The sequence below is a fragment of the Gasterosteus aculeatus genome, chromosome 1 (assembly GCF_964276395.1).
Source record: "Gasterosteus aculeatus chromosome 1, fGasAcu3.hap1.1, whole genome shotgun sequence".
NCBI classification, from domain to species: domain Eukaryota; kingdom Metazoa; phylum Chordata; class Actinopteri; order Perciformes; family Gasterosteidae; genus Gasterosteus; species Gasterosteus aculeatus.
The window spans coordinates 22,723,802-22,751,298 of NC_135688.1; the positions used below are offsets into that span (position 1 = coordinate 22,723,802).

The following is a 27,497-nucleotide window of genomic DNA, read 5'->3' on the forward strand; positions in this document are numbered from 1 at the left end:
GGGACTTAATATCAGTGGACATCCTCCTTTAGGGAAACTATCTGGCCGGCTGTGTTTGATAAATAACCCAGGTAATCTTTAGAAGTCGGGTACCGTGGTGTAAAGTCGGAGGAACTTCCTTCCCCTGGACCTCAGCTTCTATCGCCAGGTTCTGCTTCAAAGGGTCAACCCGTCCCATAGATGTATACACGCAGGTGTCATATGGGTGTACGAGAGGTCATCAATGATCGGGAACAAATGGTTGAAATGATCCAACATGTGGGCTCTCACAGCTGCTTTATTCTAGATCAGGGATTGCCAAAGTGTGGTGCTTGCTTGAGCAGCTGCTAGGGGGAAAAATGTATTTGTGGTCCAATGATGCAATAATTTATATTAAATATGATTTTGTTTTTAAATAAGTGGGTTTTTGTACAACAAAAAACATTTCTTTTGTAAGATTTAAAATTTAAAAAAAAAAATGCACTTCAGCTCCTGCCACCAGACTTTCTTCTATGTACGCACTAGCTAACGTTAGCATAGTTTGTTCAGCTAACCGCTAACTTAATTTACTCTAAAACATTCATACAAATATGCTAAACTGGCTAAAATCGGGGAAACTGTCTGGTGGGACATCTGAAGCTAGAAGAGACAGAGACAGAGTGAGTGAATCGGAGGCAAAGGAAACGGAGAGGTACGTGGCGAGAAATCAAGTGGGAGTCCGATAAAGATGAGCCGAAAGAGACCGAAAAGGAGGAAGGGATAGCAAAGACAAATGAGGAGCACCCAGTCTCATCTCAGAGTGGAAAAATTAGGAAACGAAAGTAAGACACGGAAAAGTAATATGATGAACTCTACAGATGTGAACGATCTGGCCAATCTGGTGTACGTCCATTGTCTTTTCAAAGGCGCGGTACAGGAAGACCTTTTGTTCTGTCGGCTCCTTGCTACCAAAACAACAGGATAAGAAATCTTTCATTTAATTGACGTCTTTAGGAGAACAGATGAGATTGACTGGACACGCTGCGTCAGAATCTGCACTGACGGGCCAAAATCAATGACGGGGAAGCAAACAGGGCTTATAGCTCGCAGCAGGAAAGTCTGTCCATCCATTCTCTGGTTCTCTGCAGTGTTCACAGGGAGGCCCCCACAGGCCAAACCCTGATCCACACTCACAACTTAATCATGCTGTTAAACTTCATTATAGCGCGCCGGCTAAATTCAGTTAACATTGGGTCCAGCAAACACCCAGCAGACCGCTGTCCGGTCCCATTGCCTATTTTATTTGACTTTTGTCACATCATTTGCATGCTTAACCAACACCAGATACATAAGTAAGGATACAAGATACTTATTTCAATCTAAACCAAGATCTTTTCCTAAACCTAATCAAGCCCCGATGGTTAGTTTGATTTTGGGATAGATGCAGTTTGGCCTATCTAAGGCGTTATAATGGTCGGTTTACCTTCGGTAGTCCCTTGATCAGAATATTCTACATGGGGGCGGGTTGGTTCTCTATGAAATATTACCACGACTTCCCACTCTTTAGCCTTGTCTTTCAGCCTTGTCCTTCTGTCTCTGCACGCTATATGATTGTAAAGCCTGTACATGTTAGAGCAGAGCTGTTTGATGGCACACTGTAGAACTTTTTGATCCTCCAGTGTTTCATGTAATGGATTTTCGTTTTTCCTCCGGTGTGTCGCACGCTTGCAGCCCCTCTGATCACTCGCCGTAGTGTCAGATGTATATTCAAAAGGCACTTTTGAGGTATTTTTTGGGGAGTGGCTCATCACAGTCCAGAGTATGTATGTGAGAGGAAGAGGAGGAGACATCCTAGGTCATTTATCCGACAGCCATTCACCACAGCAGCTCTCCGCCCTCCTCACGGTAGACTGGCTGCCCCTCCTCTTTCCCCCCACGCCTCCCCTCCTCGATCCAAAGTTATCCAGGCACACTCGGCGTTGGGCTGAGCGAGGGGAGCTCAGCGTGGGGACCCGTGCCATGGCTCTGATGCTGGACAGCGCTCTGTGCTGCCTGATCCGCCGCAGGGGCAAAAGGAGGAGGAAGAAACGCTCCGAACGCAGAGGTACTCCTACGTACTGCTCTGCTGTGCGTGTGTGTGTGTGTGCGCGTGTGTGAGAGAGAGAGAAGAAGATATTGAGTCTGGAGCAGCGCTGCTGTTGGGAGGCTTTGTGTTAGATTAGCTGGTGTTCATGATGTTTGGCATCATGGTGGGACGTCATCACTTACGGATTATATGTATTTCTATTTATTTTTGCTCTATGGAAATCAACTTTATTTTGTAAATAGCACTAACGTTTTTAAAAAATCCGAACTTAATGTCCTGGAGGTCTGAACATCAAAATAAAGTAAGGTATATAAAAGATAAAAAAATAACAATAATTTCTTGATATGATGTAAATAAAAAAATACTGACTACTGAATGGAAATCTCCTGAAGAGATTCCTTTATTTTAAAACCAGACAGATACTAGATTTTTGAGACAATATTAATGTTTTCAAGTTAAAATGAAGATAACATTGACATGAGGTCAATATTCTGAATACAACCAAAGTGTCTCTGCCTGCTTTGATTGGACATTTGGAAATAAAATGACACGTTATGTCTTACGTAGGGCCAAAGCAATGTGAAACACTTGATGAGTTCAATATTTAATTCATCATAATCATTGATAATAAACAGATTCCGATCATTGTAGAGCCTGTTTATACTCGGAGTACTTTCTATGTCACAGTAACATTCAGTGATGAATAGTTAGCGCTTCAACGCTCACCGTTAAAGGAAAGCAATGTCTGAGCTCAACGTTTATATTATTGTCTTCTGAGACTAAACTAAAAATGATTAGTCGTGAAAACAGGACACATCATAGGAGTTATGTTTCTGCTCCGAAACTCCTGGAATGAAGGTACCTTAAAAGGTCCAGTGTTGGAAACTGCAGTGCACCCTTGGAACTTAAACCAAGTGCCAGAGAAGGCTCGGTGAGGGGGAGTTAGAAATGTCTCATGAATAGAACTTTATGTAACTCCTAAAGCATAATTACAAGAGATTAGATTATCTTTTATGAATCTATATCTGTGCCTTTTATTGACAGATCATCATCATTTTACCCAAAGGAAGTATATTTTTGGGATATCCACCTACTTGTGTGGATTTTTGTGAGTCTAAAAATACAGAGAGCATGTGACTCACTTCATGTAGCATTGTTCCATGCACAAAAAGACGTGAAAAGATCCATGATTTAACGTCCTGCTGCACGCTGTCTGAGGAATATCGTGTATCTGTGTCAGTCCACAGAAACCTGAAGGCAGCAGGTTGAGTGATGATGCTACTTTCAACTGAAAGACACACGCTACCAGCATCAGAACCCTCTGTGACGTCCACTCAGTTTGATACACAATTCACAGCTCAACTCAGACATGACAACTAGCCTGGCCACAGAGCAGCAGCTGACCGCCCAGGCAAAGAGATCAAACCAGAGGAGGGATTCTGATCAGAACAGACGGGATGGACACGTGAAATGTGAAGTCTGGGTCGACCTGCCACCACAACCTGATAAGAGGAAAATGGATGGTGGGTGAATGGATGTATGGATGGAAGGATGGATGGACTGGACACTATGCAGTTGGGGTCATCTACCGCTCTGTGCTTTATCATCAGGAGTGGTATTTATTATACAGTTTCAGACTTCTCTTCTGCATTTCTCTCTAAACATTACCACACATGTATATTAGAAACAGTTAGATATTGTGAAGTTACCACTTATACATTAGTTCTTCTTTGAGGTATCTATAAATGTTAAATCATCGCCACTTACTCAAGAGAAAAAATATAAAGTTGATCCTTAAACAATGATGGACTTATTTGTCAAACCGAGCAGCAAGTCCTCATCTGTAAAAGCAACGTGAAACATGCAACTTTAGTTTGATATTTCTTTTATATATTATATGTAAATATAAAAAACTCAACTGTAAAATCTCAAATACACTTTAAAAATGTGTAAAGGAAAAGATGAAACAATTAATAAATGAGTCATTCACAGATAATTCACTGCCACTATTTAAATGTTGTAATAGTAAAACATTTTGTGGTTTCTTAAATACCAAATAAATGAGGCGTATAAAATCAGCAGATAAATCCATAACAAAATGATAACCATTATTTAATGCTCAAGCAACTACACCAGTAAAATCCTGCTCTTCATGAGTAATAATAATCTCATGTTACCTTGGGTCATATCACGTAAGAGTACTTCTACTTACTTGAAGTACATTGACATATTTTTACTTTAACATGTAACAAGTAACCTTTTCAATGAAGGACTTTTACTACTAACATATGTTCATAGATTTTTACTTTTTATTTTATTTTTCTCTACTAAATGAAATGAATACCTCTTCCACAACTGTTTATTTGTACTAATATGAATAAGAGTATCCATTGAGCCCCTCACACTCCTGTCAGTGTTGATACCTTCTAAATATCCATCAAATTAATCCTTAATACGAAAAAGCACTTTGAGGAAGTATTAACTTCATGGCTCAGTAAAGGTCTGCATTTAGTCTTTGTTGTAGCTTGAACATGTGCTCGCCCTTTCAAAGCACAGCCCCCCCCCCCCCCCCACATTCCCCCCCCACTCTCCCCCTTGGCTCTCGACTCCTGCTTCATTTGCTCTTTGCATGATTGCCAGCGTCTGCTAATATTTTCACTAAATGCAAAAGTCGAGTGCACTTAATCTTCACATTCATTCCAATTCCATTTGTCGCCCCAAAAGGCCAAAAGCAGCAGGTGTTATGTGACTTGATTCATCTTATTATCCCACTGGGCAGTATTTAATCTAGTTATTTATGGAGAGAGTGGTAACCAGTACTAATGTGTAGAATGGAGCCGTCGCACATGCTTTGCATGCAGCGGCGAGTGGGGAGCCCCTCCTCTCCCCGTCTGCTAAGCGGCGTGTTGTGAGATGAACTGAAGTGTGAGTTTAATCTACTGGGAGCAAAAGTGAATTTCAGACGCTCTATAAGCCGATGTGCTCCGCGAGGCGTGGACACGCCGCCGCCGCCGCTAAGGGATGTGTCTGCCGGCCCAAAACCGCCGCTGCAGATCTCGTCGAGCACACGCAGCGCTCTGCGATGTGGAGGGCTTGATACGGACCCCCACTCTCCCTCCACCCTGCAGTTTGTGTCGGCCTGAAGCTCTGCTGATAACCCACGTTCTCCTCAGGGCTCAGGCTTGTGAGCTCCTCTGGGCCCTCCCCCCCGCCTCCCACCTGTCTGTCAGACAGGTCGAGAAGGAGGCATGAAGGGCAGACTTATTACTTTTTAACTTTTAATTCAATGCAAGATTTGTATTTAAAATGAACTCATCTTATCACAAAGTCTTTCCAAACTTGCTGTCATTTGTCAAATCTGCATCCAGAGGAAACAAATAAATAAAGGAACAACCGAATATGTGAATACACCATCCAGTTTTCTCTGATCGTTCTAGGTTCTGTGTCTGAGTGACTAATTGGAACGACATGTTTAGTAATTGGTCCAGTAGTGAGATAGTGGACCACATGTACTTTATTGATGAGAAGGCCCAATATGATTTACAGGAATCAAAGAAGTATCTTTGTTTTTGGTGTATGTGGAAATTTTGTTTAGTTTAGTTTAAAAAGATGAAGAGGAAAAGGACAGCGTGCAATCCACTGACTCACGTTGTTATTCTAAATGTCATACTACATCATGGAGAGGAATAAAGGAATAAAACCTCTTTCCGTGAGTCAGAATCGGAGCCCTTGTATCCTTCTTATTACTGCTAAAAGACGCGGCTCATTGAGGCGCAAGCTGACAGCGGAGAGCATGGATACTAACTGGGAAGCATGCAGAGACCTTCCAGCTCCACCTGCCTGTCTATCAGCTCTTGGCCTCACTAATCCTGATGCCGTGGGGTGTGAAATTCTACATCGGCCCTGAGCTCCAACCCCACCCCCCCCCCACACACACACACACACTCTGGGAGATAGCGGAGGACCCGACCTGGCCTTGGCTGGGGCGAAGAGAACAGTGATAGCCATCTGTTGTGAGCGCCGAGACCAGTGATGCAGAGAGAATGGGGTGGGGGGGGTGGGGGGGGGGGGGTGGATGGGCGCAATGGGGAACCTGGAATCTCTCATGCCGACCTTTACAGACCTTGTGAAAAATGTAAAAAGTCAGAAATAAGCTCAAGCCGAATCAAAGCCTGTCACCACAGATCAGCCGTTCAGAGGCTGACATTGTGACCAGAAGGTCAGGAAGTCAGTGCTTTGGCTCCAGCTCCGTCACATTGCATCAGTTTTGAAAGTTGTTTCACCCCAGACTGTATTACTTGTACGTCACTGAGGTCACCGCAGAGGCAACATTAAGCTCAAAGCGGAGAGGTGGAGCGCGGCCGGAGCCGAGGTCGCCGTTTAGCTTCCAAGCTTGCTAAGGATGGTGCGCTAGCAAGAAGGGGGGTTGTGCTACTCTGTGTAGATTTATTTATCTTATGTCCATTGAAGATGCTAATTAAGTAAAAGTCTTAGCATCAAAATTAACTTTACCAATCATGTAGATAGACCTGTTCCAAATCATGTATTTATGGTTGTCTTAAATCAGTGGGTTATACGTTTTGATTTCACTTGAGTGTTCTTTAAATACTTACTAACAAGTGGCCTTCATGCTACTAGTTAATTCAACTATTCTTCAAAGTAGCTTAACATTACTATTGTTAAATGTCTCCCTCTGGGATGTATAGGACTAGAAGTAATACTTCCCAATTAAAGAACTACAAAATAGAGTAGACGTACATATTCTTGTATATTCTTCGTAAGTATAACATTTTAATTGTTAGGACTGTACTGTTATAGTCTAGCCTCTCATCAGATTGATGCATTCAACTATAAAAAGTACATTTTCTTTTGGAGGAGCATGAGGAATCTAGAAAGGTCACTGTGGGAAGAACCCCCTGAGGCTGAATGCTATCGGACCAATAGCGGACGGGCTCTGAGCTCCAGAAACCGAATTGAAGTTTTGGTTTCAACAGACGTTGAATTTCATTTCCTATTTCATGTTTGTACTTGCTACTTTAAAAACTGACTAAGTTGGGCGTCATGCTACTAGTTTATTAGCTGATTCTGTTTGGTGTAAAAAAATCTGATCCCCCGCAGAGCAGAGAAAACCAAAGTACAGTACAGGAACTTAAGGTATAAAAAAGGTACAAACCCAATTCCAAAAAAGTTGGGACACTGTCCCAATTGTGAATAAAAACAGAATGCAATGACACATGATTCAAATTTCATTATTGTATTCGTAATACAACATAGATGACATATCAAATGTTTAAACTGAGAAAATGCATCATTTTAAGGGGAAATGATTTAAAATGTAAAATTTCATGACATCAACACATCTCAAAAAAGTTAGGACAAGGCCATGTTTACCACTGTGTGGCATCCCCTTTTCTTTTTATAACAGTCTGCAAATGTCTGGGGACTGAGGACTCAAGTTGCTCAAGTTTAGTAATAGGAATGTTGTCCCATGCTTGTCTAATTCAGGCTTCTAGTTGCTCAAATGTCTTAGGTCTTCTTTGTCGCATCTTCCTCTTTATGATGCGCCAAATGTTTTCTATGGGTGAAAGATCTGGACTGCAGGCTGACCATTTCAGTACCTGGATCCTTCTTCCACGTAGCCACGGGGTTGTAATTGATGCAGTATGTGGTCTGACATTGTCATGTTGGAAAATGCAAGGTCTTCCCTAAAAGAGACGACGTCTGGATGGGAGCATATGTTGTTCTGGAACTTCGATATACCTTTCAGCATTGATGGTTTCTTTCCAGATGTGTAAGCTGGCCATGCCGAACGCACTCATGCAACTCCATACCATCAGAGATGCAGGCTTCTGAATTGAGCGCTGATAACAACTCGGGTTGTCCTTGTCCTCTTTATTTAACCTACCCTAACCCATTTTTCCAAAAAGAACTTCTAATTTTGATTCATCTGACCACTGAACAGTTTTCCACTTTGCCACAGTCCATTTTAAATGAGCCTAGGCCCAGAGAAAATGTTTAGATATGGCTTCTTTTTTGACCTATAGAGTTTTAGCCGAATGGCACGGTGGATTGTGTTCACCGACAATGTTTTCTGGAAGTATTCCTGAGCCCATGTTGTGATTTCCATTACAGTAGCATTCCTGTATGTGATGCAGTGCCGTCTGAGGGCCCAAAGATCACGGGCATCCCGTATGGTTTTCCCGCCTTGACCCTTACGCACAGAGATTGTTTCAGATTCTCTGAAGCTTTGGATGATATTATGCACTGTAGATGATTATAACTTCAAACTCTTTGCAATTGCTCTCTGAGAAACTCCTTTCTGATATTGCTCCACTATTTTTCGCCACAGCACTGGGGGAGTTGGTGATCCTCTGCCCATCTTGACTAAGAGACAATGCCACTCCGAGAGGCTCTTTTTCTACCCAAGTATGTTGCCAATTGGTCCTCCAGCTGTTCCTTATATGTACATTTAACTTTTTCAGCCTCTTATTGCTACCCGTCCCAACTTTTTTGGAATGTGCAGCTCTCATGAAATCCAAAATGAGCCAATATTTGGCATGACATTTCAAAATGTCTCACTTTCAACATTTGATGTTATCTATATTTCATTGTGAATAAAATATATTCTTATGAGATTTGTAAATTATTGCATTCCTTTTTTATTCACAATTTGTACAGTGTCCCAAATGGAATCGAGTTTGTAGAAATAGCCGTGTAAGAAGGTGTTTTCTCATGGGAACATCTCGTCCACAACCAACCACCAAGTTTCTAGTCAGCAACAATTTTCAGCCCCAGGAGGCCCAAGAAGCTACCCGTGATGGCGTTAAATGAAAATTAGAGTGTGAACCAGGGGGACTGTGTGTGTGTGTGTGTGTGTGTGTGTGTGTGTGTGTGTGTGTGTGTGTGTGTGTGTGCGTGCGTGCGTTTGTGGGTGGTAAACTGAACAAGTTGCACAAAATAGACAGCAGAGAGTCCCGAGGCTCACAGCCACATATCTTACTGCAACAGCTGCAATCACACCCTAGAAAGCTCCCGTACAATAGGAGACCAAGGTCTGGGATGTGATCCACAGTGTATGTCTGGATTAGAGGAGGATGTATCCGTCCATGGAGGATGCGCTGCTGGGTTTTCTTCCGCGCTACATTTATTCAAACATGGAAAAGGTCTTGTTGTTCCACGGTATATTTTCGCCCCGTCACTCCATCCAGTTCAGCTGTGCCTGCCTGAGTGGGAACGACAATGGGAATGAAAACCGGTGAAAGTCTGTTTTACAGGAACCGTTAGAGGTTTTTATCTGCTTTCCGATGTCTTGGATGTGACCTTGAGTAAAGACGTGAGCTTTATTTCCTAAATGACTCCTGTGGTTGTTGGCCCTGAGGCTCCACTCACAAAATACGCTACCCAAGCATCGTCTCTGCCTGGCCCCCTCCCCACACGCAGTATGGAGGAGATAATCCACTTAATTGCTTTACCTTCAGGAAGGCCGCCACTTCTCCTTGGCCACCAGTGGCGAGGGCATTACGCTGCTTTGAATAGTTGGCTGTCAACACCACAAACGTGTCAAGGAGTGTGTGTATTAGCCTGTGGCATTGATACCGCATTGACCCCCCGGCCCCTCCAGCTACCGCCTGGGCCCACACAGAAAAATGAAGCCGTCATAAAGATTTGAGAGCCTGTGGAAATGTTCTTGGGAAGCAGGGAGGGGCCCTTGTCCCGTGATCCCGGGACCACTAACGCTATTCTGTTAATGTGCTATGACGTTGGATGGATGGAAGAATAAAGTTCAAACGCAAAAACTATTAGGAATAAGCAGTAATAAAAATAAAACAAGTTGACAGTAACTGAATGAAAAACTATTATAAGTGGTTATACTGCACAGGTTTTAGGGGATTTCTTGTCTACTTGGAGCAGAGCTGGTTGTGCAGCCGGACAGCAGCACTGATGACGATAATGATAATGTTAATGATAAATAATTGGACTTCATGAGGAAGCTCTGAGCTATTTGGTTCAGCCCTCCTTCTTCATGTTCTCATTTGATTAGCATCAGCTGAGCCTATTGGTCCATGTCCGTCCATTCTGTAGACCGACACACCGCCGCTGCTCTGCCTCATTGAAATGAATGCGCTTACTCTGTTCTTCCACATTACGCTGACATGGAAATAAAAAGTGTGAGAACAAGCCCAGACTAAATAGTTTTCCCAATCATGTTGTTGTGCATTGCTGCTTGCATCACCTTTACAGACAATATGAGCCCCCCCACCCCCCCCCAGCCTTCCAGCCTTATTCATATCTGCCCTGTTAGGATTGAATGTGATGGGTTTGCAGTTACATTAGGCAGATTCTTTTATGATTATTTTGTAACCTACTGCAAATGTCACATTTCCATGGAGCTCCGAGAGCCTGTGAAAAGTGAAGTAAATATAGAGGAGAAGCTTCCGGAGAGATGCCGGTTAATAAGCATTCTGTTTGTACCTGCCAAGCTGAAAAGGTCAGGCAATGATCTGGTTGAATCGAGCCGACTTACTGAAATGTCTTCATTCTGCGATAGACTTGTTCAAAGTCAAAATGTCACTTTTTCTATTGGTTTCAATTACATTTACTCTTTGGAACAATACTCAACTGATTGATTCTTGGCAGTTCAATTATTAAATGTTAGCTCTATCTACCAGCCAAATTAGTAATCCGTTTTTAGTATTGAGCAAAATCTAGTGTGCCCAACAAGACTCCATTTCTGCACTCTCACTACTTCCCCGGTGTACAGCATGTGTGAAGAACAAAGGGCAGCACATACAACCATGAGGAATGAACATTTCCAACTGACCTGGTTTCCTCTCTACCTAAGACACACTCGTTCTGATCTGGCTAAACCGCAACAAGCTAAATCTCAACGTCTTTGTCGGCTTAAAAAACTCACTAATTGCAACATGAGGAGGGTGACGGTTTATTACACGACACGACACAATCGTTATGCGAAGATCCACCTAAAGACCAGCGGTGCCAGGAAGGTGAGCGCATAGGTCCAACTCACACATTCGTCCAGGTGCCCTTAATTAAACTAAATGAAATGAAAATAACATTCACAGCGGGACATAGAATTACAGGTAACAAGAGTACATTTGGGGATTTGATTGTGATATTCTTCCCTGAAGTGTCTCCAGGTGTGTCCCCTCTCATCCACTAACTCATCAGCTTCCCCGGGGCTATCAATATGTCACTATCTGGCCTGCCAGGCTCCAATTTCTGCTCCTCTCAGAATAAAATTTCAGGGGAGAAAATGGAGTTTGTGTGTGTGTTTTTGAGCCCTGTCCCTCTGGCAGGAGGCTGCGGTCCATCGGAACCAAGACGCCCCGCCACAGAAACGGTTTCTTCCCATCACCAGTTGGTCTCATGAACCAAGTCTGAGTCGCCCAGTGACCCAAATACTCCACCCCCGTAACATTTGCACAGTGGTTTCTCTCCCCATGGAGATATGTACATACATACTTGTTTTAACATACTTATCTGTTTATATTTTCTTTATCTTAGACAAATTCCTCTACGTTTAATATGTGGCAGTAAACGGCTTCTGATTCTGATTCTGAAGGAAGCCCTGTGCTGCCGACAACGTTCAAGAAAGTTGTTTTCTATTTTTTTGTCCACATCACACATCTAAGGCCACCGTTTCCCCCTCCCTGTTGTCTGCATCTCCTCCGGGTCGATCCATCTGCATTAGGCCACTAAAGGAGTCCTGTGACAGCTGTTTGATGTTGTTCTCCCTCTCAGGCTATGATTGTAACTCGCCACAAGCACCTGAAAAAGGCTCCCAAATCCATTCTACACTGTCGGCTCAGTTGCTGGTTACCACTGATGGCTGGTGTCCAAGTGCTCTGTTCTTGTTGAGGGGGTTTGCTGAGGGCAGCACGAGAGGCTGACGTAGCAGCTCCAACAGAGGCAGAGCCTCTGCCAAGTTGATTTTGCATGACTGTTCATGTTAACAGCGGATCATTTACCAAACATCCCGTCAGTCTTCAGATTGATGTTTTTTCCAGGCATCTGTTACTACTGATTCAGGTGAACCATAGTAATCCACTTATAAAAATAATAATAATATGTATAACTTGTAGTGTTAGTGAGGTGTAGTGCGGCTGTGGCTAATTTGTTAATCAGCAATTCAGGTATATGTGCGCGTGGAAATCGCTATGTTCTGTGCTCACTCGCTCGCTTTTTTTAACAGTAAGGGCGCAGATCCAGTCACCATGATGTCACTCCGTGTAATTGGTTACAAACTTCGTCTTTGAATTGGCTAATGCACTCCCAGAACTATAGAGGGCCATTTCCGCACAAGAAAAAAGATAAAAAGTCCTTTTTTGCATGCATGGACCTGATTTGCGCTCTCGGATTTTGTGTTGCTATGGTGATTTTGGCCAACTTTGCTTCCTTGAACCGATTAGCCTGATCTATGTAATCTTATCCTGAAAATGATCCGGCTAACTTAGTTAGCCACGTACGAGGAACGGGGCCCTGGTCCCTGTGTATGTGATTCAGACAGTCTATAATGAGGTAAACAAGGTTTTTGAATGAGCATAATACAAAACTCAAACTTACACGTATTGACACTTTACTTCCTCTGAGTTAATTTTCTTCTTCCATTATCTCGAGAAAAGCCGTGTTCTCCTCCCACCCGTCTCACACAATGGAGCCGGAGAAGGCCGATAACATTGTTGTGTCTAATGTCTGGAGCCACGTGGCTGAGTGGCAGCGGGGCAGGAGGCCGGATCTGCCAACAGAGGAGCGATTAAAGAGAACAAGTATGAAGCCTTTTCTGTCAATCCCATCGGCTCGGAGCTTTGCTCGGTCCTCCTTCCAGAGGAAAGCCCCTTTCATTGGGTCTAATTGAGGTGAATGAAGGAAATCATTGTGAACCAGAGTTTTCTATAAATGGATTTCCTGCAGATACAAAAACAACGTAGCGCCACAGAACTCCATGGAATTATCATACTTTGACGACATACAGTATTGGAGGAATTCCTTGTTTCTCCACTATGTTGCCAGAGATGGATTTGGATTTACTTTAGCAATACCTTCTGTTCTCTACGCAGACCTGCATCCAACCAAACCTGCTTCTACCCGATTGGTCGAAACTACTACAAATGTATCTGTTCATAGAGATGATGAGTACCATGGCTCAGCCTGAAGTATACCACCAAAAGTAAAAAAATAGTAGTCATAAAGAATGTACTGAGATGTAGTGGTGTTCAGGGAACCAGTAGGATCTCTACACTCACAGGACAGACACCCCGGCCCCTCTGTCTCAGTAAATGAATGCTAATTGTTGCATGCTTTCTGCTACTGTTTGTTTGTTTGTTTGTGTCCAGGAATGGGACGCTGAGCGACAGTTTCATGATTAGACCGCAGGAAATAACGACAGCTTAGTATCTGTTATCAGCCTGAGGGACGAGTACCTCTGTCTGACAGGAGTAGCTTAGGGATGAGGGCGGGGGGGGGGGGCTGGGGGATGAGTTGTGACACATGAGCAAGGAGACGTAGAGGGAACAGTGTTTGGATTGGTTCAATGATGGATTAGGTATAAAAGCCTAAAAGCTTTTCAACACTGCTGCTCTGAGGGATTGTTTCACTTTGTGTCATCAAAGTCATAAAAACCATACATGAAGGAAGGAAGTGTCCCATCACCACTTCCTGTTTCACATTTCATCCGTCTGTAATGATACTGTATCAGACAAAATATGTGACTGCTTGTCTTCTCTGTTGGTTTGCATTGAGCACTTGTTTTTACGTGCATCGGTCTGTTTGCTGTTGTGTTTTCAAGGATTTATTTTTAGCACTTTTCAACACTGCGTTATGAAGTGCAAAACCACGCAAAAAAACTGTAGAGAACAATAAAATCTAAATGGAAGTATGAAATAGCAATTGGAAAAATAAAAGATGAAAGCTTTGCTAGAACATTAAAAGCTGTTTGTAGGTTTGTTCTGATCAATGTATGAAGTTCTTGCACATGCACCACCTTTAACAAAGATTTATATTCATGTTTGTGTTCATGACGTGAGATTTCTTGTTGCAGTGAATCCCCACGGCTGCAACGAGCAAAGCCCTTTTCACAGATCAACCTGCATCATTTGCTCTGTGTGTTTCCTCCAGGCCGAGCGGGAGATCGGCTAGATCAGAACCAACAGAGGCTGCTCACCATAGAAGGGAGCGAAGCAAAAAGCATGAGTGAGTCAATTTATGCATTTCAAGTCTAACCAAGACACCTTTTTCAGATATGAACCCAAAGCATTGAGAAAAACATTTCTGCTTTGAGTGTATAGGAACCATGCAAACTGGTATGGGAGGTACAGGATCCTGAGCTGAAATAGCTCTGCTGCATTGTTTACTGTCAAACTGTCCTTGAAAATGTACCACCCAATTCTTTTTGGCCCGGCTCAGGAGGCAGGATCAGAGCTTAATCCCAGGGTCAGGGTGTATCTACTGGGAGATTTCAGTCCATTTTGATAGCAGATTCTAAGCTTGTCCCCTTGGTCTTAACAAAAAAGCTCCCTAAAGCCCCCCTGAGAGACACCTCTGGATTTGAGTCACAGGTCTATTTCAGTCCTAAAACCACCTGACCCATGATAAGACACAATATGATTTTATGGAAAAAATGTATGTATCAAGATTGTAAGAGATGTTAATATACAGCAAGCAAAACAGTTTAACACAGAGCTTTGCTTTCATCTGGCCTCAGTTATGTGTCTGCTTTTGCTTCTGGACGCTGATTCCTGAGGAAAAGATGTGTGGTCTATTAAGTGTGCTATTTATTTACAAGGATGATACAATCCAACATACATGTAGCTGAGATGACATTCCATTTTCAAGAGTGAGGTAATCCGGCTGTTCGTCAGGGTAGGCGGAAAGAAGTCTCTGTGCTGGAGGACGAGAGCCAAATCAATAGTTAAGCATTGTGATTCGGCCTGCTGATGCCGCGCCCCAAAGCTAACGGACTATTTAAACGTTTCTCACACAGCAGTAATCCTGTCCCTGTTCAGTTTAAGCCAAAGTGAAACGAGTCGGGAGAACATGTGGATTATGCATGGGAGTGCAGGGAGAGTTAGCTAGCGTTGGTGATGGAAGCGCTCAAGGTTATTCAAGGGCTGCTTGTTAAAATCATAAACAGCAAGCCAAACAAAAAAGGAATCAAATATTAGATTCCTGCTAACGCATTTTGCGTTGGCGTTTTAACAGGACCTGCCGAGACACATTTTGATCCACAGACAGACCTTTCCATTGGATGCACCAAAGGGATTCACTTCTATATCCAATGAGAAAATTCTTGTGACTATATTTGCTCGCTGAGCCACATCTCTGACTGTTTCAGTGGAAGAACAATAACAATATGTTCTCTCTTCCCCAGCAGACCTATAATCATTCTCCCCCTCTTGTTGCTCAGGGTATTATCTTCCATTGTGTTTCTCATGTTTGGGTTCAGTTCCCCTCGTGAATGCCTGCTATGTACTTTGCTTACAGTCGTTGACGACTGTTGTTGAACACCGAAAATAACTCCACTAACTGTCCAGGAACTGTATACGTTGATTAAAGAGGAAGTCAAAGACATTTTTAATTGGAATACATGAAGCTTAACTTGGTTTAAGGTGACAATGGGTAGGGATGGGTACTTTTGCATTTGACGGCCCAGAGAATACAATGTAAAACCGGCAGTAGGCTGAGACCGAGGGCTCGTCTTCGGAAAACATTACTATAAGTTAACATACGGCGCCATAATTTCTTTTCATGTAGTGTCAGAAAGACGTGAAAGAAACTCAAAGAGATATTTATACCTTCATGTATTGTGATGCACCATCGCTGCTGGTTTCCTGTCTGAGGTCGTCGCAGTTAATCAATCGATAAAAGTGCTTGAAGTTAATATTATTTCTCTGATGTTTTTCTTCAGGCTCAGTCAAAGTACAGAATTATTTTAGGAAATAATGCATTGTTTGCACCCCCATCTTTCCCCACAACCCCCTTAAACCTGCAATTATAGGATTGTTTTCTGTCCTGAGCACCGAAAGGAGTAACCTATCGAGCTTATGCTGGAGGATGTTATAAATGGAAATTTACATTAAGTTCCATCAGCTTTTTTATCAGGGCCAGGTGATATGTGTTCCCCAAACACACAACATCGTCCTGAGGAAGTCATTTCAAAACACATTGAGTTGTATAATTTTCTGAATTTGAGTACTGCAACAAATAGCTAAAGTCAATGTTTTGCTTCTCATGGTAATAAAGATTATATTTTGGTGAGGCAAGTGTTATAGGTTAACAGTTTCTTATTTGCCATACCTAATTTAATCAAACAAATCAGTCCTGATTGTGTGTAGCATTGTTGCTGTCATGAATTAATGAATGTGTTTAAAACACACTACCGATAGAATTTCCCTCCTTTTCACTACTAAGTATTGATTAAGGAACACACATCACTCGTTCGGTTGCAAAGAAAGCTAAAGGAATCTCTAAATTTTACATTTACAAGATCCTGCAACGAAGGCATTGTAAGTTACTCTTTCTGGGCACCGCAGGTTCATGCAGCACAGATGTTAAGGAAAATCGGAACTTGGACAAACTCTTCTCCAAAGAGGGGGTTGCAGCTGCGGCTGCTCAACTCCCCAATGGGAGTGGTGGGGGTGGGAGGAAGCGTCCTTTAGAGGAGGGCAATAATGGGCATGCGCATTCCAAGTACAGGCCCAAGAAGCGTAAGAAAGTCCCCGGGCCCATTCTGCCTAAGAATGCCCTCATGCAGCTCAATGAGATCAAGCCAGGGCTGCAGTACAAAATACTCTCGCAGACCGGGCCCGTCCATGCACCCGTCTTCGTGATGACTGTGGAGGTCAACGGGCAGCTCTTCGAGGGTTCTGGTCCTACCAAGAAGAAGGCCAAGCTGAATGCAGCAGAGAAGGCACTGCGCTCCTTCGTCCAGTTCCCCAATGCGTCCGAAGCCCACATGGCCATGGGCCGGACTCTGTCTGTTCACACGGACTTCACCTCGGACCAGGCTGACTTTCCAGACATGCTCTTTAATGCCTTTGATACATCCATTCCTGCGGATGACCCGTTTTACCTTGCATCCATCAGTAATGGTTCCTTCAACTCATTGGGAATAGAGTACCCGTTGCTCCCCTCTCCTGTCCCCAACCTGGGGCAGGCCCCGTTACCGCTAGTCCCCTCCCCCTTCATCTCCCCTACAAGCGGCAAGAATCCAGTCATGATCCTCAATGAGTTGCGGCCGGGCCTCAAGTATGACTTTGTGTCAGAAAGCGGGGAGAGCCATGCCAAGAACTTTGTTATGTCAGTGTCAGTGGATGCTCAGAGCTTCCAGGGTTCTGGACGGAACAAGAAGCTGGCCAAGGCCCGGGCTGCCCAGGCTGCTCTGTCTGCTCTGTTTAACATGCAGCTGGATCAGGCTCCATCGAGTCAGCCAATACCCAGAGAAGGACTGCAGCTTCACCTGCCACAGGTAAGCAAGGACCTGGGTGCATAGATATCATGATAGTATTGCATGATCACATGGGACTCCTTAAAAATGTCACCAGCAACTGTTTTCCCTTTCTTCGCAATTGCTCTGACCACATTCTCTCTGCTCTCCATTGAGTTGTAAATATGCAATGCAATGCTCATTGTGTAATAACATAAGCCTTTTCTTTGTATTTAGTTATGGCACAGTATGAATAGTAAACATGGACTGATGACTGTTATTGGAGTAAATAATATAATAATTATTATATATAATAATTCATAATATCTATCCATTTGAAAAGAGAAGACCAATATATTGTATCTAGGACCTTGAACATACGATAATCTGATAAATGTTTAACCTGAGCAGATGTTTGGTCATTAACCAAACTACTTATTACCAAGCAAATCATATGCCCACAAACATGGTTTCTAGTCTCACTGGACTGGAGTCATATATGATGTTGATCTGAGGTTCGTTGTAATAATATAGATTTATTCCAATATATATATATATATATATATGTATGAAGGAATTTTACTGTTTTTATATTGGCACAAACCCATTTCCTGAAAGTTGGTCTTCATAACAGCAGAGTACAAAAGCAAAATTGAGTTGTATCACAAATGTGAAGAGAAAGTGATGACAATCGTCACCTGTAAAGAAAAGCTTTTTTAAGAAAGGTCGCAGGCAGACAGTGGCAGCAGCGTTGATTGTGAGCCGCACATGTTTCTTTGTGAGATCTGTGTTGTCCACACGAAAGACTCGTCTACCTTGTCCCCGATCGTGGGCCAACCTGACAAAGTCTGATTGAAGAGCTTCAGGAGAGACCAGTTCAATACACTAGGAATCTATTTACACATGAACTAATCCCTGCCTGTAATCCCTGCACACTGATAACAAAGCTGCTATCTTAATTACCATCACCCTCTGCGTGCTATTCAAACGCTCCCGTTCATTATACCAGCCTTTCCTAGTCGCTCTGCTTTACTTCCAGAGCAGTCAGTGAAGCGGAGGATTTGAATGTGGTAAGCTGCTCAGAATCCTGCCTGTCATTCACACCAGTGCAGCATTCCCAATTGAAATATTTAATAACATTTTCAGTGCAGATAAGAGCTTTCACTTTATTTCCATCACTCGTGGCCCTTGTTGTTCTCTCATACTCCTATTACATCAAATCTGGGGATGAGATCAGTCTGCTTAGTTTTCTTGACAGACTTTATTTTCTGCCGTTCTTATTCCTCTGAAGGTCCTGGCGGACTCCGTCTCTCGCCTGGTCGTGGACAAGTTCAGTGAACTCACGGACAACTTCTCGTCTCCGCACTCGAGGCGGAAAGTATTGGCAGGTGTCGTCATGACAACAGGTGATTTTTTTTTTCATTTGCTTGAACCCCCGTCCTGGATGATTTTATGAGCTCTGTGTTTGAGGCTGCAGCGGGTTTTTTTTAAATTTAATGTATTCTTTGTTTGAAATGCAAAGTTTTGCCACACTTCCTGGTAAGCTTCTTCTCAATTAACCTTTGTTTTCAGAGTAACATGCCTTAGTTAGTGCTTTTGGATTTCTGAAAAAGGAAACTTGAGTTATTGGGTATTCTGTCCAGCTTCAGATGGGTATCTACTGCTTTGCTGGATGGTAAAATGTGAATAATTATTTACTCTGATTTCGAACAGCTTCCATGAGTCAAAAAGGCGATGATGGATGATAGAGTGGTGATTTGTAGCCCCAGCAGAATGGCCTGGCGAGTCGTTTGGTCCTCTGTACAGTGGACCATCAGTCCCTTGGAATCGCGATTGTGTATTTCAGGAGAGCTGTAGAAAGATTTGCATAACCGTAGCCAGGTTGAGGTTGGTTAAACGGGGGTTACATTAGAGGTCACTGAACTTTGGGTTTCTGAACATCAGTTTGTGCATACCAACACCTGATCAATGTCCCAATTTAGACTGCTATCCTCATTCTCTCTTGTACAGGTACAGATGTGAAGGACGCTGAGGTCATCTGCGTGTCCACAGGAACAAAGTGCATCAATGGTGAATACATGAGCGATAGAGGTTTGGCCCTCAATGACTGCCATGCTGAGATAGTGGCTCGCCGCTCGCTCATCAGGTACCTTTACTCCCAGCTGGAGCATTTCCTCAGGTAAGCTGAGCTGCTATTCCACTATTTGGTAAAGGCCAGTTTCATAACAAGGGAAAATAACATTGTCGTGAACTTGTCAATTCCAACCAAATGTCTAAATTCCAATAAATAAAAGTCTGATCATTAAACACAGTTTATATATCTCCTGCATGTTTGAAATGTATTGAGTCGTTGCTTACAGTTGTTCACAATCGTTTCTCAAAACAATAACAGCTTTCTCAAAACGACATTCACAAAACTGAAGACCTCACACATAAGATGCTAAACCTGACTTTGTCAGGGATGCGTGGGAAGGCGGGACTCAAATGCAGAGGTCAAAAGCAAAAAAATGACTTTAATAGTCAAAATGCAGAAAACAAAAGGCCAAGGGGCAAAAACACACACAGGAACAGAGGGCAAAAAGGCAGGCAGGAACTCGGAACATCCAGGACGATAGACAATGACGAGACAAGTGACAAGGGACTCACACTGCTTAAATACACTAGGGAGGTGCAGGTGATTGGACACAGGTGGAAACAATCAGACAATCACAGGGGATGACAGGACAAGGCAGGAAGTGAAGTTACCCAGGGAGACAAGAAGCAGAAAACTACAAAATAAGACCGGAAATATACCCACACCGTGACAGAATTTCCCTTTGAAACATGACTCTATGTCATCAAGTATCTAAAATTGAACTTGTGTTTTCATTTGTACACAGCCATATTTTCAAATCCCACACAGATTTATTCAGATTCACCATTCATTGACTACACACAACTAAGCATTTGCTGCACACTGCCAAGCAATTACAGCACACTGAAGTGCAATCATAGAAATTGAACACACTTTATGAATGACAATGACTCTGGAGAATGCGCCATTTCTCCTTTTGTAAAATGTCTCAGGGTAGGCCTACTTTTTTCCTCAAACATAAGAAACACACAAATATGCAGCATATTAAAAATGAATAAAAATGAATTAGGCCCAACATTGCATTATTCAAAATGGACAACAGCCCTGAATGTTTAGAGATTTGAATATTTGTTGATGCTTTGAGATTTTACTTGAGAAGTGTGTGCAACAACATTTTGTGTAGTGCTTTGATAACAATGTGTAGTTGACATTGAGTGTAAAGAAGGAAAGTCAGAGTCTAGTTTTGAAAAGTAAGGCCAAATTGGGTCGAGCAATTGGTATATGAAGTAAACATTGTGCAACATTGTGCCAAATGTTTTGCTTTTTGTGTGTTAACAACTGAGAAAAACTGTAAAGACAACCTGCAAGCCGGCGTTCTGTGTGGCATGTCCCTCCATTTCACATATGTGTCTCCAGTAACCACGAAGAGGAGCAGCAGACATCGATCTTCGCCAGGTGTGAAAACAGACAAGGCTTCAGGCTGAAGGAAAATATCCAGTTCCACCTGTACATCAGTACGTCCCCCTGTGGAGACGCCCGCATCTTTTCTCCCCATGAGGCTGGAATGGAGGGTGAGGAGATGAAGAAAAGTAGAAAGGCTGGTCTTAGTATGAGAGTGTTTCAACGTTTCCAGGGTCCTAAATATCCCAAGTTGAAATAAAGCGAACTGTTCGAAGGTTTCATTTTGTCACCCTTAAGTTCCCACAATATGTTGTATAAACAAATAGAGCTCCGTCAGGTTGCCAATTTGTGCTATACAGAGCTGGGGAAGCAATCCACAATAAACCTAAGAAAACACAATTGTCTCCTAGAAACCATTGACACCAAGGAGTTAAAGAGTCACATCCTAACGTGTAGCTAGTTCGAATTAATAATAGGTTTGTGCAACATAAGATCTTAGGACCTGTTGAGAAAACAGCAGTAAAACTGGGGCACACACGGCCCTTTGTCCTGTTACCAGTATGTGCTATATACGTTTGGGAACGTAGGGACATATGACTTGGGGGACATGACATTTGGACCTCAAATGTCTGAGAATAAAACATTGGGAACATAGTAACCAGGTACACTTAGAACATAGGACATTGGGAACATATGACCCTGGTAACATAGGACCTATGAATATAGACCCTTGGAGTATACATATGTGAAACTGGGGCACATAGGACCCTGTGTGAGGTTTTGGGGACAGAGGAGGTCGCATGTGAACAGAATGTAAAGCCCTCTGAGAAAAATGTGTGATTCGTGATTTTACGAAACAAAATGAATTGAATTGAGTACATTTGAACCCATGCATATCTGCGTGGGTTCTCTCCGGGTTCTCCGGCTTCCTCCCACAGTCCAAAGACATGCTCTGGGGATCAGGTTGATTGGGGACTTTAAAATGCCCGTAGGTTTTTGAATGTGAATGTTAGTGTGAATGGTTGTCTCTGTGTAGCCCTGCAATTGGCTGGCGACCAGTCAAGGGTGTACCCTGTCTCTTGCCCGAAGTTGGCTGGTATAGACTTCAGCCCCACCCCGTGACCCTGTGTGCAGTGACAATGGGTACATTTGACTCGTCACTTGTTCTCACTTAAACCCAGGGAAATAAGACTGTGGGAACATAGAACTGGTTCCTTCATGAAGAAGAAGAACAACTGAAAAAAAATAATTTACATGATGGTGTATTGCTTATCATAAGATTCGTAAAGTCTCTGCCTGCTTGCTACAGATCAGGGGGACAGACACCCGAACAGAAAAGCCCGTGGACAGCTCCGCACTAAAATAGAGTCCGGTGAAGGAACCATCCCGGTTCGCTCCACTAACACCATCCAGACGTGGGATGGGGTTCTTCAGGGCGAGAGGCTGCTAACCATGTCCTGCAGTGACAAGATTGCCAGGTTTGTGTTGTGTCGCTTCCTGTTCGCACACACCCACATACACACACACAATAGAAGAACCTAAAAACGCAGGTGGCACTGTGTCTGGTAGCTCCTCCCATCAGTGTGTGAATGGTGAATGATAACATGTCGTGTTAAAGAGCTTCTAGTGGTTAGAAGACTAGAAACAAGACGCACAAGTACAGTCCATTTACCATTTAAATATAACACAAGACACAATGCATGGATGACGGTATTGTGTAAGGATTTTTTATTGAAGGCCACTAAAAACTGAAACGTGGAACCGTAATTTGATATTGGGCTCATTAGTGCCCAATAAAATAATATAACCTCGTCTTTATGACCATGTTGTGTTTTTACATCGAACATCCTTTCGATATATGTTAAAATTAAACCTGCAATGTGGTCATACACTTTACAGTGCGCATAAGTGGATCAACAGACAACACAAACGCTGCCCTGCAGACTCCCTGAGGGGTTGACTGGGTTTTTTCAGAAGGCCCTTAGGAATCCTGGTGATTACGTGCACGTGTAAAGACGTGCTCCAATCACTCTGTCTGTGTCTTCTGTCGGCTCTCAGGTGTCATCATGCCACTGGAACTCTGATTAGGCTGCTTGATGAATCTCAGGGTTCCTCTGAGCTGGAATGAAATAGCTGTGAGAACCGTGTCGTGAATAAAGGATTAAACCACGTGGTTACTCTCTTTATCTGCGTGGGTCATAAAAAGAGGACCGGAACCGACGACCTAACTGACAATTTGAAGGAATCTGCTTGATTGGATACATTTTTCCATTCTGTTTCCGTTCAGGTGGAATGTCGTCGGACTCCAAGGCTCTTTGTTGAGCTACTTCACTGAGGCCATCTACTTCTCCAGCATCATTCTGGGCAGCCTGTACCATGCTGACCACCTCTCCAGAGCCATGTACCAGAGGATTACCGAGATCGAGGACCTGCCCCAGTCCTTCAGCTTGAATAGGCCACTGCTCAGCGGTGAGAAACAGGCCGTACTTCTAGAAAGAACTGATTTCCATTGATTTCAACTGACTTCCCTGCTAAAGTCATTTTTTATACATTAGGGCTCCAGCTTACCTTAAAATATGTGACACAAGAGGTGTGCAAAATGACAGTTGTGGGCAACCTGTGTGATATCCAGGCCGATTCTTATTCTGGTCGCGTCTTGTGAAATGGATTTGGCCTTTCACTCTGTGAACTGAAACTTCTTCTACAGGAATAAGCAACTCAGAGGCTCGTCAGCCAGGAAAAGCTCCCAACTTCAGCGTGAACTGGACGGTGGGGGACCAAGGGTTAGAGTTGATCAACGCCACCACAGGGAAGGACGACCTGAGTCGACCCTCCAGGCTCTGCAAACACGCTCTGTACAGTCGCTGGCTGCGCCTGCACTGCAAGGTAACACCACATGCTGCACACGGGCAAAGTGAATGGGTGGGTCCGACATCCCCAGGACATTTGTGTTGACTTATTTTTATCATTTCGTACCTTTCTAAAGCAGGTTCCCTTTTAAACGTAATTTAAACCCAAACTGCTTTTTTCCTAAACATAACAATTCTTTTGTTTGCCTGATGTAAATGTTCTAATTTTCAACTCACAAGGTTAAGTTTCAGTGGTAAGTGAACTATTAAGTAGTGATAACCTAACCTAATGGGCCTCTGGTTCAGGACACAGAAACATCAGCCGACAGAGCTCATAAAATCATCAGCCGTGGTCAACTGATACAAAAAGGGCGGGAACTTACCAGGTCATTGGATGAACCCTTTTGGTGAAGAGTGAAAAGCTTCCAGGGCCGGGCTTTGCTTTTCTTTCCATGAACAAATGTTCTCCAGATCAATAATAACTGATGCTATTGCAGCGTCTATGACGTAATTCTAGGGGGGCTCAATACGTTGATTGCTATTGAGTGGTCGATCACCACGGCAGTGCGGGACACACCGGTCACCACGTATCCGCGGCCGACCCGTGGGAGCTAATGCAAATCTCCGTTGTGCTAATTAGCAATCCTTGCTTGCTAACATATTTGATTTAATTCGAAAGCAACTCTGACTGACCCCAGTCAGTGAAAGTCATTGTTATTTATTTTCTCATTTTAGTTGGTTCAGTTTGTTGGGGGCCAGTTCTGTGGAAGGTCCCAATGTGTGTACGTAGTCTAAGTCATAAACTGACATCACAAAATGTCCTGGGGCTTCCCTGGATTCTCAGTAGCGGTGTCAGGCGTGCGTAATTCCTTTTCAGTACTGTTGATGATTACTACTGTAACTTCTACTACTACTCTAACTGCTACATTGGGACTCTATCATGTGCTTAGCTGTGGTTTAGGGTTTCAGCCTGGTGTTACACAGTTCCATCAGAAATTCTGTACACTGGTGAACATCCTGCAAGTCTTACTGAAATAACAACAGTAGTGTATCGTCTTTTAAGCCACTCATTCTGTTTAAAGCTGAGACCATCTTGTTGTGTCATGTCCCGTAGCTATCCTCCACCCTGCGGATCAAAACGGTGAGGCCCAGCAGCTACCATGATGCCAAGCAGGCAGCGGTGGAGTACCACAGCGCCAAGCACGCGCTCTTCAGAGCCTTCCACAAAGCCGGACTGGGCGCCTGGGTGAAGAAACCCATCGAGCAGGATCAATTTGCTCCGGGCACCTGAGCGGTGAGCGATGGGAGAATAGGTCTGCTGGCTTTATTTCCTGGGTCAGTTTCCCCGGTGGAATGGTTTCCCTCCGGATTGTCATGGACTGGCCTGTGTATTAGTGGGAGGAGAGGGGAGGATCGCATCCAGATGTCAGAATCCACGGATTTAACCTTCATCTGTGTAGCCTCATGCTATGCTACCTCTCAGCCAGCACTGCGCATTCAAGAAGAGAATTATCCAGTCAGTTATGCAACTTTATATCACGAACAAATGTAAAAACAGACTTGAGAATGGAAACTTGTTATCAGCATTGTTCGCTTTAATGGCACTTGTTTATATAACAATATGGATGTTCTCATTTTGCATGTGTGTTTATACCAAATTCATGTGTCAGTGTTGTAATGATTTGAGAATGTTTTATCTGCTCATTTGCAGTTCTTTGAGGTCACACATATATATTTTTTTGCTAAGGATATGCACACTAAGATGTCTAAAATGGCAGAAAACTTTAGAGGATAGTAATTCACAGTTTTAATGACAGCTTTACTCTTAATTACTTATCTACATGAGCTGGACTCCACCTACCACATTAAGTGGACATGCGTGGTGGATTTAACTGTGCTAATCTTTAAATGCATAGGCTCGGAAATCATAGTAAAAATATATATATCATAGGTGGAGGGACGACGGTGCCAGACTCGTTTTCTGAAGAGAGTTCTGAAATGCTGCGCGGCTATCTAACCAGAAAATACAAATACAATAGAAAAATAAAGCAGGCCGACACATCTGTCAATCAAAGAGATCCAACCGAAAACATTTCCGTTTTCATTCTGCAATAACCCTAACCCTGCTTTCCCCTGATTACCCATTTAGTCCAGAACAAGCTTCCTAGGTCAATACTAATGAGCATTTTTGATGTCACCGTTAATATTGTTCAAAGAGAAATTAGCCCCAAGACAGATTTATTTTCACATCAAAAGGCAAAACAGAAGTTTATTTTTGTATGAAAATATAAAATTTTGGGACAAATATCAACCTACATGTATACTAAATTAAGTGGTCATTTAAGCTTCCATCTTTGTTGGAATAAAGAATAATAAGGTGATTGTTGTCAATGTCCGAGGCGTTAAGCCATGGTGGTTTGTTAACTCGATGCTCTTTGAAGAATTTGTCTCCTTGTACCCTTTAACCCTTGTAGTTTGGGCTAATTTCCTCTAGTCACTAACGTTGGCTGTGAACAACTCTCCTGTTGCACCGCATCGGGCTGACAAGTTTATGCAACCAATCTAACAAATACGTCACAGTCTGCAAATCTCTCACCGCAGTGATCGCCCCTATGCAGTAACGACAGCGAACCCACACCCTGCTAGTGTTGTTAACACGAAGACCACCAGTAAAAGCTCACCAAAGATGATGTCAGCGTTTTTTGTTTTCTGTGTTTTTCTTCCACACATTGTTGTTTTATACTATTGTATTCTGCCTGTACTACTTGTGCTGATGTGTAAAGTGAGGTTATGTGTAGTAGACTCTCTTACTCTTTCAAAACCAAACAAGACATTTTTCTTCTATAGCGAAGAAATAATTCATATTTGATTTCCTGACCCTGAGTGGTTTTTGTTTGTTTGTTCAATTTGTCTTCAAATCATTTTGAAATTCTTTATTTGCTGTTAAAAGTACTCGGGATGTAAACCTCCAGCCTCAAACCCACACAGGGCATCTTGAACAAATTTCTTAATTTTTAGTTGTAGTTGAACGTGTATCCTTCGGCTTCTATTTACTTGCTGAAAATGCATCTTGACTTTGAGCATGTGCAGACCTGTTCCTGTCTCGGCTTTCCTGGCTCCACAATCGGGCCCTCAGGGTTTTAGGAGGTGCCGCCAATTATGTTTCCTCGTTATATGCACTTTTTTAAAAAGGGAATGGTATAGTTTTTCCATAGACAAAGCAAGCAAGTTGATAAGTGGTTAAATATGGTCCACCGTATTTTGTTCCTATTTGTCAATATGTTGGTGCTTGTTGAACCTCCACATTTCTTATGGGTTCATGCATTATGTTATTGATTTCCCGCATAAAATACAGCAAGACCGTGGGGCCTAATGCATGAGCTCAACCTGTAAAGCATGAAAATTATGAATATAAAATATGTAGTAACTGAGTCATGTCACTGAGCTGAGATTTAATAAAGTGCTGTTACAGTCATATTGTATGATGTCTTTGCTTTACAAGGATTATGGCTGTGTTGCTTCGGAATAAAGGTTGAAGAAAGACTAAAAGCAAAATCTTTTCAGTATGAACGATCGTAGCTGTATCCTAAGGGCGGATATCATCATTAGAAACACACATTGGCCATTTACCCAAGCTTCTTAGTTATTTCAATCAATTATTTTCTTTCTCACTAATGGTGGGTATTG

General features: G+C 42.9%; 1 protein-coding gene across 4 annotated transcripts in view; it reads left to right on the top strand.

Annotated features, from left to right (window-relative positions):
- The window catches only part of LOC120819868 (double-stranded RNA-specific editase 1), a 48,850-nt gene extending 21,565 nt beyond the window's left edge, over nt 1-27,285 (top strand). For 2 of the 4 annotated variants that reach the window (XM_040177641.2, XM_040177648.2), the window contains 9 exons: nt 14,180-14,254; nt 16,594-17,528; nt 18,778-18,892; nt 19,497-19,665; nt 20,977-21,131; nt 22,271-22,439; nt 23,249-23,430; nt 23,669-23,847; nt 24,925-27,285. In XM_040177641.2, the coding sequence (XP_040033575.1) occupies nt 14,251-14,254; nt 16,594-17,528; nt 18,778-18,892; nt 19,497-19,665; nt 20,977-21,131; nt 22,271-22,439; nt 23,249-23,430; nt 23,669-23,847; nt 24,925-25,101 (2,085 nt within the window). In that variant the 5' untranslated portion in view covers nt 14,180-14,250 and the 3' untranslated portion in view covers nt 25,102-27,285. Of the gene's footprint in view, nt 1-1,764; nt 2,063-8,906; nt 12,832-14,179; nt 14,255-16,593; nt 17,529-18,777; nt 18,893-19,496; nt 19,666-20,976; nt 21,132-22,270; nt 22,440-23,248; nt 23,431-23,668; nt 23,848-24,924 lie in introns of those variants that run through there. The other 2 variants (XM_040177621.2, XM_040177631.2) reach the window with 2 other exon arrangements.
- Nucleotides 27,286-27,497: the final 212 nt, after the last annotated feature.